This window comes from Mastomys coucha, unplaced genomic scaffold (genome assembly GCF_008632895.1).
Source record: "Mastomys coucha isolate ucsf_1 unplaced genomic scaffold, UCSF_Mcou_1 pScaffold12, whole genome shotgun sequence".
In the NCBI taxonomy this organism is placed as follows: Eukaryota; Metazoa; Chordata; class Mammalia; order Rodentia; family Muridae; genus Mastomys; species Mastomys coucha.
The window spans coordinates 43,355,871-43,373,513 of record NW_022196894.1 but is presented as its reverse complement, the minus strand read 5'-3'; the positions used below and the strand labels follow the sequence as shown (position 1 = coordinate 43,373,513).

Here is a 17,643-nt window from a genome sequence, read left to right as displayed (position 1 = left end):
CTTCTCAGAGAGAGAATAAAGGAAACACAGTGACACAGGGAGTAAGGATCATATAGCGGATTTGCAGGAACAAAAGAGATAGAAAGTATTTTAAATAAGTGGGTTCTTACACATAAGAATCTACAAATGAATAAATGATGCTATGACGTCCCAGGAGCTACGAAAAACCCATATTTAATCAATATTTCTGAAAGAATGAGAAGACTAGCTGGTGCAGAGATGAAGAAGTTCATGTGAGCAGTGAAATAGCTGGGGGCATCTTTCCTGATGTTAGTCGACACCAGCAGGTTCTATTAGGAACATTCATCTGGTTCATGTCTCTTCTATGGTTTAACCACATGTGCTTATTTCAGCTGGCCTTCTTGGCTTTAGCCTATGCTATCAAGATTTTGAGAGCAGGCCCAGGATAAAGTTCACATTCCCATAATTGCTGCTCTTCTGAAAGTCTTTTTTCTCTGGCCCAGTTCTGTGTTTTTTCTCAGAAACTGAAACTATGGCAGGCTGGCTTATTAGCTTGCAGAGTGCTATCTTAGGCCACAGTTCTTGACACAAGGTATCTCCCCTTGGTGAAGATTTTGGAAGGACCTAAAGTTGTATTTGTGTCAAACTTGGGATTAGGTAAGTGAACTGTTCAGTTTTTGTCCTTGCACAAACAGACAGACTCTTTTGACATTACTGGCTATATCTGAAAAGTTCATCATTTTTAAAGCAGCTCTCACCCTCGCTGAACTGACTGCCTGAAGTGGTCATGGGCTAAATACATACAGCCCTTGGGCTAAATCTGACTCACTGTTCATTTCATATATAGAGTGTGAGGCAGCTGTGCCTTTTATTCATGTATGGAGAAGACCTTTTATAGCAGAAACCGAGATCACAGAGCCTGCACAATGTAGACCATTCACACTGAGTCCTCTTACAAAAAAGCTTTACCCCGAATTTCTGGATGAGAGCACTGTGTAATGCATTGAGAATACAGTCTACATTCCCTATAGTAAGTATTCTCCTCTGCCGACATGATCCCACTGTTCCTAAGGTTGTCACTTTCTTGACTAAATATCATTTGTCTTTGTCATTTCCATTTCATGGAATAGCTCAATTTATATTTCTTTATATAGCTTATCTTATGCTCCTTTTAGGGATAAGCAATGTATAAAACATTTTTTTAATGAGGCAACAGTATTGGATCACTATCAGAATTATTTGATTATCATTCTGAATTATCTTACTGCCAGAATCCTATGATAGAAACTCCATGCTACCTTCCTGGCCAAGTTCTTGTCTAGGAATTCTGATTTATTCTTAGTAGTTGTACACATACTCACTTCCAACAACCTTTGTGACTTCAGACTGTGGGCTCTGTTCTTTCAGTGTGATTATTATTATTATTATTATTATTATTATTATTATTATTATTATTATTACAGGCATCCTTTGCTTGTTTAAGTGGAAGATCAGGTTTTTTTCCCAAAAAAATTCTTTAGCCTTCTTTGTATTTGTGAATCTCTTAGATATAATGTTGATATTTATTTATTATACATACCTGGGTAGATGCAAAACTCAGAATTTCAAAACAACATCCAATTAAAAATAGTATCACAGGAAGAGGAATTGGAAAATCTTTCAGGTGCATGTTCAAAAATGCTGCAAAAAGTATACTTGTTACTGATAAGAAAATGTAAAATCTATACTCATTGCTGCTAGACAAGGTAACATCATATTTACTGACTTTTATTACTATATGTTATGCAACTTCTAAATATCAAGGTAGTAGAATAGTATCTACTACTAATTCCCGTTTACATGTAGTCAAGACCTTCATTCATGCTTAAAGACACAAAACCAACATCAACATTAGCTGATTGGATTCCTGCTCTATAACTTTTATGATGGATTGCATTTCTTTCTTTTTTTTGCTTTTTATCTTTTCAAACTATGTTTCATTAAATACTTTCTTTATTTACATTTCAAGTTTTATCCCCTTTCCTGGTTTCCCCTCCAGGGAAAAAACCCTATTCCATGCCCCCTTTCCCTGCTAGAGACTTTAGTTAAATATTATTAGAAATCATTGGTTCTTGCCTCGTATTTGCAATAATTTTTATAACCACTATCATGGTTGTAAATTAAATTATATTGGCTGTCCAGTAAAAGATAATAAATTCCAACGATGTCCAATTTTCAGAGGAACCGCCAAACTGATTTCCAGAGTGCTTGTACCAGCTTGCAATCCCACCAGCAATGAAGGAGTGTTCCTCTTTCTCCACAACCTCGCCAGTACCTACTGTCACCTGAGTTTTTTATCCTAGCGCCATTCTGACTGGTGTGAGGTGGAATCTCAGGGCTGTTTTGATTTGCATTTCCCTGATGACTAAGGATGTTGAACATTTCTTTAGGTGCTTCTCAGCCATTTGGTATTCTTTGTTTAGCTCTGTACCCCATTTTTTATTAGGGTTATTTGGTTTTCTGGAGTCTAACTTCTTGAGTTCTTTATATATATTGGATATTAGCCCTCTATCAGATATAGGATTGGTAAAGATCTTTTCTCAATTTGTTGGACATAGTACTACCAGAGGAACCAGTTATACCACTCCTGGGCATATACCAAGAAGATGCTCCAACATGTAATAAGGACACATCCTCCACCATGTTCATAGCAGCCTTATTTATAATAGCCAGAAACTGGAAACAACCCAGATGTCCCTCAACAGAAGAATGGATACAGAAATTGTGGTACATCTACACAATGGAGTACTACTCAGCTATTAAAAACAATGAATTTATGAAATTCTTAGGGAAGTGGATGGATCTGGAGAATATCATCCTGAATGAGGTAACCTAATCACAAAAGAACACACATGGTATGCATTCTCTGATAAGTGGTTATTAGCCCAGAAGATCGTATGACATGTAAATAAAGAAAATATCTAATAAAAATAAATTAAAAAAAATAAACTCCAATGAAAACTCCTATCTTAGGAACAATGGAATGAGAGCCTGGCTATAATTTGCCCAACAGAAACAAGAGAACCACAGCAACTTGTAACTTCCCTGGCTTTGTCCACCATCTCTGTGAAAAGGTACCACCTGATCCTCTGTTAAGTATCAGTACATTTTCTTCCATTTACTTTTTCCTGCTTCCTGTAGTATAATTTCTAACCAGGTTGAAGAAAGTAAAAAATAAATAAATAAATAAATAAATAAATAAATTTCCCTTTTCTTCTTCTCCTCCTCTTCTTCCTTCTCCTCCTCTTCCTCCTTCTCCACTTATAAAAGATAAGTGTAGGTTTATCATTTAGGTAGTATTTCTGGAAGTTTCTGTTCAGAACTTTGATATTTCTATCTCCTTCATTTGCTCTAGTTACTGAAAGCTGAGTCTTACCTAATAGTAATTGTGCTGTAAGTGTTTTAACCTGAGAGAGGTGAAGGACCCTGAAGACAGATATGACACATCTCTTCCCAGAGATAGACACTGTTTAATTCTTTCCGCTGAATGTATTATATTAAATGTATGAAACTAGGTATAAAGTTCTAATTTCCTACCATTGTTACTTTCTTTAGTTCTATATATCACTTACAAGATGTGTCTATAGACTAGACTGAGAAGGGATGGGTCTTAGCTTACCTCCAATCGTACAGATCAAAGATAGTATCAGGATGATTTCAGGGAGGTCCTGGGGAGTGCTCAGAAACACACTTTTGAGAAGTTCCAGCCATTGATTAGTCAGTTTGATACTGTGGGATGCAGTTAAATTTTCAGAAATTTCTTCCATTTCTATGTTTAATTATAGTCAGTCTGCCACAAACACTGTGTGTCTCTGAAAAACTCCCAGGGGATCAAGGGGAAGAGGCCTTTTCCTCTTCGTATCTCCAAATGCTTTTCTAAAAGAGAAGAAAATCACATATTTCTCCTTTAAGTATCTCAACTCTTCATTCATGGCCCATAAACATTAGGAATGTAACTCCTTTCTTTGACACTTCCTACCGGAATGAAATGTAAATTGCATAATTCCAGATGATAGGAGCTAGCCAGAGATACTCTGTATCCATTCTCAGTCCTGAACGCTACCCAGCCATTGCCCCATTTTGAACCTGTTCAACTACGCAAAAGAATCCTTCACAGAACCCTTCTTCCTCCATTGAGACCACAAGCAGGTTATCCAGCTGTCTGAGAAAGCGAAAGAACCTTTTGACTTTCATGTTAATTTTAACCAGACTACAATTAACAGGCCCCACTAATAGCAACCAGGACTTTCTTTTACCCCATGTGGGGCACCATTAAGCTATGATTCTGATAAGAGTTTAGAACAATGAACAATAGTCATATCCAGAGAACTTATCTCTTCCCAAGGTTTTTATTTCCCTTCAAGAATTCTTATCTTGTGGGTTAGTCAAGGACTCCTCATGCTCAGGTTGACTTCAAATATAAATATATTTGTGTGTGTGTGTATGTGTGTGTGTCTGTGTGTGTGGGTGAGTGTGTGTGTGTGTACTTTTCTGGTTACAAGCAATGTTTTGAAAACTAAGTAAATATGTTCTTATGTTTAACTTTGAATTAAATGTGTAAACAGAACAGTAAAATCACCCCCATGAGTCTCACCCAGGGGATTTTCTATGCTATCTTTAAACTGATGAGGTCATTCTCTTATAAGGATGCTGCATCCTGTATCATCCTGTATCATTAGCATCCATAAGACTTGTTCACAATGTTTACAGTGACTGGATCACATGAGCACAAGCTCCATGCTCAGGCTGCCTGGACACAGAGGTATGTCTAACTTCTCTATGTAGTTCGAAAGCCTGTTTTCTCCAACTCCATTGATTTGTCTTCAACTGTGTTTAATTTCCTAGCCCATGTCACTCAGCTCCCTTAGTTTATTATCCCCTGGAGAGCTATGCTGATATTGAGTAATATGCCTAGAGATCATCTAGATGTCCTGGATGATTTTAATATATAGCTATTTAACAATCGCTGAAACTCTCCCTGATCAAAGGAAATTGTTGCTCAGTTTTTCAGTCTCAAAGCTTAGCCATGATTTTTATTAGGTTCATGACAAAGATGCCTACAATCATAAATGCACATGTAGTTAGTAGGTTTTACTATTTGTAGCAATTAGGGTCATGACTTACCATTTAGAACCATGGTGTGCTTTGGTAAAATGATGTTACAGAGAACTCCTTATAAGGTTTGCACTTTGAGAGATTTTGGGAAATGTCTGTGGGATGAGGATTTCCTATAATTTGGGTGAGTCAGGGACAATAGAGTTATTTGGTATCTCAATAAACCTTACCTATAGTGAGAGTATGTCTGAGTAAACAACACTGTGATGTCATTTACAAAGATCTTGCTGTTAAGTCAAAGTGGAGATGTATGGAGTCACAGGGCTCACACAAGTATCTTGTATCTGTCTCAATCAGTTGTTTTATTAGTTAACTAATTTTTTGAGACAGGGTCTCACTGTATACATCTAGCTGGCCTCAAACTTATAGATATCTGCCTGCCTCTGCCTCCCAAGATCTGGAATGAAAGTTATGTGACATCACACCTGGCTATTTCATGTGTCAACTTGATGCTCTGTGGGACTAATTGTGTCCTTAGAACAACTTGCCCCAGCTAAGAGCACATCAGTCAGGCTACCAAAACATTGAACCCTAACTGTAAGGATCATGCCAGATTCTAGAGTTAAGGTGTGGAGAGAGAGAGAGACAGAGAGAGAGACAGAGAGAGAGACAGAGAGAGACAGAGAGAGAGACAGAGAGACAGAGAGAGAGAGAGAAAAAGAGAATTCTCACCAAAGAATATATTTTTCAATGTATTAGCAATTCAAGAGCTTGAGATAGGGCTATAAGTTTTGCTTCATGTGCACAAAGCCTCAGGATCAATCCTCAGCATAGTTTAAACAAACCAAGATGACACATGCCTGTAATCCCAGCACTCAGGAGGTGGAGGCTGAGGCAGGAGAATAAGAAGTTCAAGATCATCACTGGCCACATAACAAATTCAAAGACAGACTGGGTTATGTAAGAGCCAACCTCAAAAATAAAAAAGACAAAACAAAACAAGAGCTGGAGACTGATCTGGAAGTAAAGCAGAAGCATTCAGCTATGTCTTTTGAGTAAGACACTCTATATCAGCAGCAACATGAATCACTTGGAAAGCTAAAAAGAAAAAAAAAAAATATCCTGATGCCTGGTTATTACCTGCAGAGGTGAATGCCACTGATGCAGAGCGCATCCTAGGGCTTGGGAACTATACAAGTGCATCCTGGGGCTTGGGAACCATACACGTTCCATCAGAGGTGAATGTCATTGGTCCAGAGTACATCCTGGGACTTGGCAACTATATAAGTTCCGTTTTGACCCTCCCTGCCTGTTTTCAGAATTTAATACAGAAGAGGGGTCTCTGTTTCTGAACTGCAGATTGGAACACATAGTCCCATAAACACTTTTCTCATTTCTTAAATCATTTTAAAGCATTTAATTCTAATAAACCAGCTCCAGTAAATAATTATCTGAAGTTTAGATTATTGCTAAAATTTAGAGATATCCCAGATTAGGTTCAACACAATTTTTTAATGTGTTTATGGTGTGGTAAATACTTAGGCTGCAAACTTTGCAATGTTGACTTAACATATATCAAATAGCCTTTTCCCAATAAAATGTTTCATCTTAAATTAGCTTGTAAATGCTAATATTGCTATTCTTTAATATTTTAAAGTTATGTGTACAAAAGCTACAGGAAGAACAACCAGATTTAAAGTGCCATCAAAAATTCTTCAGAATAAACTAGCTTTATATGTTAAAATGAATTTATGAGTTCAAGTCTCATTATGAGAAAAATAATGATTTCCCTGTATAGTTTCAGACACTATTTCACCAATGAAATGTTTTGGTTTTGTTTGACTGGAGATATTAATGTCTGCCTTCTCAAAAATGGCATGTTGGTTACCCTTAGTGGTCAGCCAACCAAAGCTCAGAGATTTCCTTTCTCATAGCATGAAAATTGCATTCATTCACTTTGCCCCTGAATTTTTTTCCATTACCATCTTGTAGGAATGCAGAGATGGAACTATCTCAAACAGTGTTCAATGGGATCCTTACTTATATGAACAAGCTATGAAGTACAAGCCTCACAATTTCACAACTGGGTTGAATACAACTGAGGTTCTCAGTGTCTGCTTAGTGAACTCTGAGACATTTAATGGCCTTCCTACTGAACTGAATAGGGAGTGAGTTCTACTCAGTAGTGCTGTAACTCATAATTAAGAGCCCAGGCTTACAATCACCCACCCCACTTTCTTTTAGGGCATGACTACTTGGTACCTCATCAATGGAAAGTCATTGTCCACGAAGTGGTGAGTAGTTCCTCAAGAACTGATATAAAAAGTTTAATGGTGGAGGGGTGAGGCAGTAATCCACCACAAGGTAATTGATCTTAGGGCGGGTCTTTGGTTGTAATGAGAAAGGCACAAGGGTCTAGATGGAGGAGTCAACTCTAAGGCTAAATGCTATGGCTTCCTTTGATCCTCCAACAGAGGAAGTTCAGAGACCAAGTACGGGTTGGAAAGGTCAGCTTCCAGAAAGAGAAACAACAGGAGGGCTCACCATCGGGGCACAGGAGTGTCCTGGAGAATGTGAGAAGTGGAGGCCAGGAACTTCCTCTCACTCCAGAACTGTCCAAAACCAACTGCAACCTCACTGACAGTTACTTGTTCCAAGCCCCGCCCCTGCTATGTGCCTACTGGCTGGAGGTTCATAACTCTTGATTTGATTGGCTCATAGAAACAGCATCCATTTTCTGTATATTAAAGGCATTGAAAAATTTAAAGCTGTGCTTATTTAGAAAAATAATAAAGGATCGAGAAAAGAATTCCCCAGTATTATTTGCATTAAATGTAAGTACAGCAAATGCAATACAGTAAATATATTATGTGATTGAAGCTGTGGTATAGTGAGTTTCTGGCCATGAACTCATGGACAGCGTTTTCTCTGGATTCAAGTAAGAGGAAGTCTTCTGGATAGGGTGAGGTTATAGATATTTTGAATACAGAATTTATGGTTGCTGCATTTGAAGCCTTGGGTTGAGGACTTGGTTCTGGGAACAGAAGAATGCAATCAAGACGCATAGGGTGGACTGGCGAGATAGCTCAGCGGCTAAGAGCACTGACTGCTCTTCTGAAGGTCCTGAGTTCAGATCCCAGCAACCACATGGTGGCTCACAACCACCAGTAATGGGATCTGACGCCCTCTCCTGGTGTATTTGAAGACAGCTGCAGTGAATTATGCCAGAGCGAGCAGGGCTGGCAGAGGTCCTGAGTTCAGTTCCCAGCAGCCACACACATGATGGCTCATGGCCGTCTGTACAGCTACAGTGTACTCATACACATAAAATAAATAAAATAAATCTTTAAAAAAAAAGACACATAGGGTGTAGTCCCTAAGTGGTGTGCTGTAAAATACTTCAAAGCAGCTTCCAACCCGTCCTTCCCACCCTAGGTGGTAAGATGCCTCAGCAGGAGCTGTCAAAAATGGCAGTCTTCTGCAGTTGTCACAGGATCCTCCAACAGAGGACCTTCAGAGACCTAGTAACAGTTGGAAAAGTCAACTTCCAGAAAACACCACACAGACTCAGTTCAGAACCAATGGTAACTCAATCTCTGGGCTCAACAACTGAAATCCTAATCTTGTAAGCCTTATTAAATCTAAATCCTCTGATGGCAAATCCTGATGGATCTGCCACTGAAACCGGGAGACACTTGTAATTACATCTTGTCCTCATGCTATCTCCATCCAAAAGAACCTCTCTCCTGCTTCCTCTCTTCCTCCCCATCCAACCCAGGAGTCCCACCTACTCTCCCAGTGACTGGCTCCTATATTCATTAGGGGATTGCTTCACAAGAAATCACTTGAGTATGACACACTCCTTGTTCGCAGCCCCTCTCAGGAAAGTGGAATTAGCATCAACATACTGCACCAAGCCTAGCTACAATACCTCCCTTCCAGCCTTCCTGAGTAGCTCCAGAGAAATAGAGCCTTAGCCAAAACCTGCTGCCAGAAGGACTTTCCACCTTAACCCACAGGACTGATGCAGGGGAAAATGGGGTGAAAAAAAAGCCACCAATCTCTGAGCTTCCCAAGCTCAGGGCTTAGAATGCCACCAATCCTCACTATAAGGAATCTCTGCTCTGAAAAGCTCTGCCCCTAACAAATTGTATATAAGCCCTGTTCAATTCCCTGCTGTCTGCTTCAGGATCAGGGGGCAGCCATCCTTGGATTCATCCCTAAACACAGTGGACCTTCCAATAAATCTTTCACGAGATTTACTCCCAGGTAGGATTCTCTCATCAGGAGAAGCAAGAAGCAACCAAGAGAAGAAGGGAAGGAGCTATGAAATGAAGCAGGGCTTGAGGCCCCTGAACTCCTCAGCTCAGCTGGGGATCCCCTCCCCTGGGAGGGGCAATGCCTTGGCAGAGGAGACTTCCTCTCAGAGCTGTGTGGTTCCTGAGACCCTGCATCTCAGGATGCCTTCTCCTTTCAGAGCTGTATGGTTCCTGGGCTTCTGAAACCCAGGATGTCCTTCTGTCTGAGCAGAAACACAATATTTATATATTCTTGCTTGGTTTTGTCAGTGTTCTCTTGAGGAACAGAACCTATAGTATATATATATATAGTATATATTCTAACAGGCTATATAATATATATATATATGTATATATATATTCTAACTTAGGCTATATATATATATATACATATATGTATATATATATATATATATGTATATATATTCTAACTTAGGCTAGTAGAGATTCAAAATATCCATCACAGTATTCTAATAAAATATTTCAGGAAAATTTTGTAATGCTTTCAAATTCTAGGTCATTTGTTTGGCATGTAGGAAAACACTTTATGTTCTGACTCACACAACAATATTTTGGGGTGCCTGGGAGAAGGAATGAACAGAGAAACAAGGGACTAGGAAGTGCAGGAGTAAATGCAGAGGAGGCCCCTTTACATTGTCTTCTTGACTGTGTGAGAAGCATTCCTAGCCTTATACAGCCTGACAGCTCCATATGACAGGCATCATTGAAGGGAATTATCTCCACAAGTAAAACTGTGTAAATCCATTTTCATAAGTGGTCAAAGAAATCATGAAAGGATTTTTAAAACTGATAAACTACTTATGAAGTTTTAATGGAATGAAAGTTAAGAGTATCTTGACTAAGCATTTACATGGAAAGATAAGGATTAAATACTTTTCTTATATTAAAGATAGATTAGAGGAAAATGCGGCCCGAGCGAGGCACAGAGGCTGCTGCTCGTTGGTACCTGCTACCAGCCGGTCATGCCCGGCTTCGAGTATAAGTTCCTAGAGAAGCCCAAGCGGTGCTTGCTGTTCCCACTGTGTGGGAAACCCATGGGCGAGCCTGTGCAGATGTCTGCTTGCGGCACCGCTTCTGTGACACTGGTTTGTAGGAGTTCCTCAGTGAAGGAGCCATCAAATGCCTGGAGGACCAGCTTCCTCTGGACTATGCCAAGATCTACCCAGACCTGGAGCTGAATTTCCAGGTATTAGGCTTGTCTACACCCTGCAGTGTATACACAGTGAGGAAGGCTGCCGCTGGAGTGGGCCACTTCGTCATCTACAGGGCCACTTGAACACTTGGAGCTTCAGTGTAGTCCCCTGCCTGAATTGCTGCCTGGCCAAGCTAAGCCAGTGTGAGCTGTCTGCCCACCTGCAGCAGGACTGCTCTAAGTGAAGCCTCAAGTGTGAATTTTTGTGGCTGTGACTTCGGTGGGGAGGTCTATGAGAGTCACGAGGGTGTGTGCCCCCAAGAGAGTGTGTACTGTGAGAACAAATGTGGAGGCCGCATGATGAGGCGACTGTTAGCCCAGCATGCCACTTCTGAATGCCCCAAGTGTGCCCAGCTTGTGCCTACTGTACCAAGGAATTTGTTTATGACACCATCCAAAGCCACCAGTACCAATGCCCACACCTGCCTGTTTCCTGTCCCAATCAATGTGGAGTGGGCACTGTGGCTCGGGAGGATCTGCCCACCCATCTGAAAGATAGTTGCAGCATTGCTTTTGTGTTCTGCCCTTTCAGAGTATGGCTGCAAGCACAGGTGCCCTAAGCTGGCTATGGGACGTCACGTGGAGGAGAGTGTAAAGCCACATCTGGCTATGATGTGTGCCCTGGTAAGCCCGCAGCTGCAAGAGCTGTGGGAACTGCAGAGAGAGCTGGAAGAGCTATCCATAGGCAGTGATAGAGTGCTCATCTGGAAGATCAGCAGTTATGGGCATTGTCCACAAGATGCCAAGGCCAAGCCTAACCTGGAATGCTTCAGCCCAGCCTTCTATACACATAAGTACACTCACTTACACGCTGCAGGTGTCTTCATTCCTTAATGGCAATGGCAGTGGTGAGGGCACACACCTCTCCATCTACATTCATGTGTTGCCAGGCACTTTTGACAATCTCCTTGAGTGGCACTTTGCCCTCTGGGATCACCTTCTCCCTGTTGGACCAGAGTGACCCAGGTTTGGCTAAGCCGCAGCATGTCACTGAGACCTTCCACCTTGATCTAAACTAGAAGAAATTCCAGAAGCCTGGGACTTGACAAGGCTCCTTGGATGAGAGTTCTCTGGGCTTTGGCTACCCCATATTCATTTCCCACCAGGACATCCAAAAGCGAAATTATGTGCAGGATGATGCAGTTTTCATTCGTGCCTCTGTCAAAGTGCCCCAGAAGATCCTCAGCTGAGAGTAGAGCCTTTTGGCTTCAAGTGGGAAGGGAGGTGGGACCGGATCTCTGGCACTGGCTGAAACTGGATTAGGAGCCGGATCTCCTTTCAGCTTCTTTTGCCTAGGTTGTTAGCCCACTCTCCCTACCATCACCACCACCGTCCCTATCCCTCAGGTGCCTCCAATTGGTGCTTCAGTCCTAGACCCTGGGGGGAGGAGGTCTTGGAGTTATCAAGGGATGAAAAGGTGATCCATGGTCTGTCTCCCCTCTTGGGCAGGGCAGACATGCCTTGGTGCCAGCCACATTCTAACAAGACTGAGGTGCCTGCTCAGGTGCTATGTCCCAAGAACCATAGAGGGGGTGGAGGTATTAGCCAAGGGAGGGGTTGTTATAAGAATCTGCCTTGAGATTAACTTCTCTTTCCATTCACCCCATGGTGCTCTTTCTGGTTGTTTATTTCTCTAGTGTTAGGAGGGCACAGCAGGGGAACTCTGATTTTTTTTTTAATAAATCCTGAGTTGTATTTATATGAAAAAGATAGAATTAGATTATTAAATGGAATAAGAGTATTTATGTTTGTAGAAAGATTATTGATTGTGGCAGATGACATTGCATGGGTCTTATAAAGACAATTCCTTTTGAGTGGATCATGCAACCTGACCATATTCACCTCCCATAACCTCTCCTTTCTGTCACTTTTTCCTTTCTCCCTTTGACTTCTCACTACGCTCTTTCCTGTCCACTGACTCCTGCTTTCTGGTTATGTATAGAGATGCATACATATGGTTTACACGTCTATACTAAATCTAAGGTACACAAACAGAAGAAAACTTGCTATCTGTCTTTCTGAGGCTGGCTTATTTTGATTCTATGTGGATAGAAAGAATGTGGCATCCATCTTCCAGCAAAGCACTTCTTTAGTTATTCAGTTTTAATGCCATTCTTTACAAAAAAAGCACTCCATTAAGCACAGACAGGTGCTGAGAACAGATTTGTGGTAATGAATAACCTGGAAAGGGAATGAATTTCCTGGAAAGGTGATCCATGGTCTGTCTCCCCTCCTGGGCAGGGCAGACATGCCTTGGTGCCAGCCACATTCTACTGAGACTGAGGTGCCTGCTCAGGTGCTATGTCCCAAGAACCATAGAGGGGGTGGGGGTATTGGCCAAGGGAGGGGTTATTATAAGAATCTGCCTTGAGATTAACTTCTCTTTCTATTCACCCCTTGGTGCCCTCTCTGGTTGTTTATTTCTGGCGGGAAAAATGTGGGCGGAAATTACAGTCACCTTTGGAAGTTCAGCCAGGAAACAAGATACTGTGACTGTTAGTGAAGACCTCCATGCACAGACTCAATGGACTTTTCACTCCTTTGCATTCTCCATGTCTTAATGCTTCCTCGCTGGTCACAAGAATCAGGTAACTCTATTTTCTTTTACAGATGTTTAGCTGGAAGTCAGTGGCAAATAACTACTACCTTGCAGGCCATTTACTATTACACAAGAGGGACGTGTGTTTGGCTCTGTGTGCAAAACATAGATACACTCACAGCTAGCAAATCATGCAGTGTGATCATATTTGAAACAATGACTATACAAAGTGGGGGAAGGGTGTGAATGAAGGTGGGCATACAGCATCTGTGGTGTGCATACCTTGCTGAAACTAGACAGTTTCATGTAAATATGTCTGTTCTATGTAACTGTTGAGGTAGCAGACACAGAGGATCTCTTTACAACATGTGTCTGTTTCTTGGAATTACGGTCGTGTTCACAGTTGAGCAGCATACATATATTTTAAATTTAGACCGACTTGTCTCAAGACTCTTCATGTTCACGAACATGTTTTTCTTATATAAATATTCTGCTCTATGGATTTGTCTATCATTGCAAGATGACCTAATTTAAGAGCTTATGTAATATCTTCCTATTATTTTCTGCTCATACTGAGTGACTGAATAAAGGGTATTAAAACTATCAGTTTTCTTCATGTTACGGTGATTAAATACATCTATAATGAGCCTTTAAGAATTGGAGTTAATGATCCATAGAGGTGGCTCAGTGGGTAAGAGTCAAGAGCAAATAATACTCTTTTGGAGGACCTTGTTTCTATTGGAAGCACCCACATCACCAGGCTCACAAGCACCTGCCAATCTAGCTCCAGGAGCTGCAAAGACCCCTTATCTTCTGTTGATACCTGAACTCGGGGCCACATATCCCCACAACAAGCATAATTAAAAACCTAGAGCATAATCTTTAAAAAAAATATTTAAGGAGACGAAGCAAAAAAGATGGTCAACTCAAAAGAGGGGTTGATGCTAAGAAATGCTTGCTGACAGGAGCCTGGTATAGCAGCTGTCTCCTGAGAGGCTCTGCAAGAACCTGACCAATATAGATGCAGATGCTTACAGCCAACCAGTGGACTGAGCATGGGGACCCTAATGGAGGAACTAGGGAAGGACTGAAGGGAGCTAAATGGGTTTGTAACCCCATAGGAAGAACAACAATATCAACCAACCAGACCCCTCAGAGCTCCCAGGGACAAACTACCAACCAAAGAGTACATACACATGGAGGGACACATGGCTCTAGCTGCATATGTAGCAGAGAATGGCCTCATCTGGCATCAATGGGAGGGGAGGCCCTTGGTTCTGTGGAGGCTTGATGCCCCAGAATAGGGGAATGCTAGGGAGGTGAGGCAGGAGTGGGTAGGTAGGTGGGAGAACACCCTCATAGAAGCAGGGGGGAGGCAATAGGAGGTTTGCAGAGGGGAAACCAGGAAGGGGGATAACATTTGAAATGTAAATAAATAAAATAAACAATTATCAAAAAGAAAAAAAGAGGGCCTGCGGTTTAATGATAAAGCTTTTTATTAGCATGAGGGCAGCCCCGAGTTCAACCCTTAGCACTGGTAAAGAATGTTAGTAAATAAAATGCATAATGAAAAAGATCTCTGTCATGGTATAGCTCTGACTATAAAGAGAAAGAAAACTTGGGAACAAATGCTGATGAGGAGCTCTGCAGGATAGAAACTGTTCTGGAATCAATGATGGACAGCTTGATTTCTTTCTTCCTCCCTTTCTTTCCTTTCTCCCTTTCTCTCTCTCTCTCTCTTTCCTCCTTCCTTACTTTTCTCCTCTTCCTCCTGCCCCACCTCTTCCTCTTTCTCCTTCTTTTTGCTAATTTGGGTTTTCTTATGTATTTCATCCTTCCCTGAAGGCAAGGAACGAACTACTTATGATTTTGTAGTGGTTTTAACTTTCAGATGACCTTGTGTTCTCATTTAATTCACCACTGTGAGTCAGGTAGTGTTAGTTAAGGAGATGAAAATGCTGAGGTGCAGGAAAGTAAAATATTGCTAGAAGACCACAGTCCTTCAGACCAGCCCATGTGAAGCATGAGCACAGAACTTCCTGATGAACACAGGTTTTCTCTAAGAAATGCGCCTCATGTGGTTAAGTGGTTCCTCATGATTTTGTACAGCTTAGATTCGCTGCAGTTTTGGAAAACTTTTTGTAACTTGCCTGTAATTATACATCCTCAGTATAGAGTGTGCTATTTCCTACTGTGTAGAGGAGGCAATAAGAAATGGTTATCATAAGGCAAAGAAAAATGCTATTAGGACCTCTGGGGTAGTATGCATCTATATTTTCCTTAATGCTCAACCTCATTTTCAGAATCTCTACAGAGAATAAATCACAAGAATTATGAAACAGCTATCCTGGGAAGAAACGTGACCATCTTCTGCAACTTGACAAGTCTGGCAAATGTTTTGCAAATCACCTGGCAGAAAATCCAAGACTCTTTGCCTCATAATATTGGCACTTACAGCCATAAATATGGAGAAAAGATTCTCTCACCATATGCAAACAGGCTGCAGTGCAAGATTCTGGAACCCAGCGCCTCTTTCATGACCATCCAAGGAGTAACATTTGAAGATGAAGCCTGCTACAAGTGTCTGTTTAACACTTTTCCACAAGGCAGTCATGGAGGACAAACCTGCCTTAACATTTTAAGTATATAACCGCTTCCTCAAGGGTCCCATTATGGGGTTATACATCACAGAGTTATAGCTTTCAATTATGTTGTCCAGAGAAAGAAAGTTATATGGAGAAAAGCTGCTGCTGCTTAATCCGAGTTATTTCATCAGGAGAAAAATAATGGAGGCCACTGGACATGGTGCACTCAGGCACCACCATCTCCCGCCTCAATTCGTTTCTTTAAACTATGCTGCACTGGCCTCCATTAAGTGGTGAAAACCCAGAAGGGTATCAGAGTGTTGTCACTAAATGGAGAAGATGTGAGAAAAGATAGAGACCCCAGAGAAGAACAGTGGAAGGTGAAAACCAAGGGACTTAGTGTTCCCCAGTCTTCAAATAAGCAAAACCACAGTCTTAGTAAGAACATGAGCTCTGTATTATGCTATTATGTAAAGTGCTGGGGATATATATAATATAATTTATAGACGCATGGAAATTGAAACAGCAGTAAGTGGACAGAGGAAAAGGTATTGGAAGTTTTGTGACATCTGTCAGGAGGTATCAGATAGGGATGTGTTTTCAGCATTTATGCGTCATATAGAAATTGGGGGAAATGCCATCCTCTCAAGCAGAGAATTTGGTATGACTCGCTTTTGTAGTAATTTTGTTTCCCTCTCTTTGCCTCAGCTGTATCTGAACTAGTAACGGAACTCCAGTCTGCTCCTGGCTCTGAAGATCTTCATAAACTTCACTGTTCAGCCGTGGGAAAGCCTGCCCCTGGAATCTCCATTTACCCTTCACAAGTCATGGTGCAGCCACCACAAGAGTACTTTGCTCAGAATGCCAATGCCACAGTGACTGTCACTAAAATCTACAGCATCTCTTTGAAAACTGCATGGTCCCTGGGTCTCCAGAACCTGGTTGTGTCCATGACTCACCCCGTAAGAAACGAAGAGAAGATAGTCCATCTGCCAGTCAATGAAAGAGGTAAGTGAATGTGACAGTGAAGTTAAAGGGGGGCAGCTGGTGCTAGGAAAACAGTTTAGTCCGTGAAACACTTGCCATGAGAGCATGGAGCCCACGTGTGATGCCCACATGAAAAGCCACTTGTGAATGTGTGCTTTTAATTCCAGTGCTGGTCAGGCAAACAAAGGTGAAACCTGGGCACTCGCTGGCCAGACAGCCTAGAATAGTCAGTGACCCTCTGTACTCAGTTAAGTTCTCTAAGATAAAATAGTGTTAACGAACCACAAGTTGGACAGCTTTTTTGGTTTATCTCTGGATTCCATAGTACATAGATGTATGCAAGCAAGCATGCATTTACACATACACAGACTCACACATACATGTACACACATGAAGGAAAGAGAGAGGAGAGAAGAGAGATTTACATTTTAAAAATCAATTATAAAAAGTATTTATACAAGTCAGCTATTTTTGAAAAAGTAAATCAATGTAAAGTATGCACACAACTAAGGAATCAAACAATGAAGACAGGCACAGTAGCACACACTTTAATTACTGCACTTGACAGGAAGAAGCACAAGGATCTCTGTGGGCTCAAGGCCAGCCAGGTCTACATAGTGAGTACCAATACAACTAGTGCTGTAGAGAAAGATGCTATTTAAAATGTCAAATCAAGGAATGCAGACACTCTAAATCTTAACCTTGCATGCTGCAACAGGGTTCATTAAATATACTCTTTGCCTTACTGTATCTGTGTTTTATTTGCTTTTTGTTTTTGTTTTTTTTTTTACAGTTTTTTTTAAGGTTTTTGAAGAATTCTATTGAATTTGCATAGAAACTATGTTTTGCTTTTCGTAGGATGTACATTTTAACTATATTACAATACTGCTACCAGGCCATGAAATGGGAGATCTATCTTTTCATCTTTTTATATCTTCTTCAATTTCTTTCTTTCTTTTTTTTTTT

General features: G+C 41.0%; 2 protein-coding genes and 1 pseudogene across 2 annotated transcripts in view; 2 read left to right on the top strand and 1 right to left on the bottom strand.

Annotated features, from left to right (window-relative positions):
- Slc9c1 (solute carrier family 9 member C1) overlaps nt 1-7,716 on the bottom strand; it is a 68,563-nt gene extending 60,847 nt beyond the window's left edge. Inside the window, exons 1-3 of the mRNA XM_031364001.1 lie at nt 7,600-7,716; nt 3,620-3,876; nt 1,541-1,641 (exon numbers count right to left, since the gene is read on the bottom strand). Coding sequence (XP_031219861.1) covers nt 1,541-1,641; nt 3,620-3,767 — 249 coding nt within the window. The 5' untranslated portion in view covers nt 3,768-3,876; nt 7,600-7,716. The remainder of the gene's footprint in view (nt 1-1,540; nt 1,642-3,619; nt 3,877-7,599) is intronic.
- Nucleotides 7,717-10,336: 2,620 nt separating this feature from the next.
- LOC116086423 lies at nt 10,337-11,756 on the top strand (annotated as a pseudogene).
- A 1,334-nt stretch (nt 11,757-13,090) lies between these two features.
- Nucleotides 13,091-17,643, top strand: part of LOC116086422 — a 24,000-nt gene continuing 19,447 nt past the window's right edge. Inside the window, exons 1-3 of the mRNA XM_031364699.1 lie at nt 13,091-13,154; nt 15,409-15,747; nt 16,399-16,698. Of these exons, the coding sequence (XP_031220559.1) occupies nt 13,091-13,154; nt 15,409-15,747; nt 16,399-16,698 (703 nt within the window). The remainder of the gene's footprint in view (nt 13,155-15,408; nt 15,748-16,398; nt 16,699-17,643) is intronic.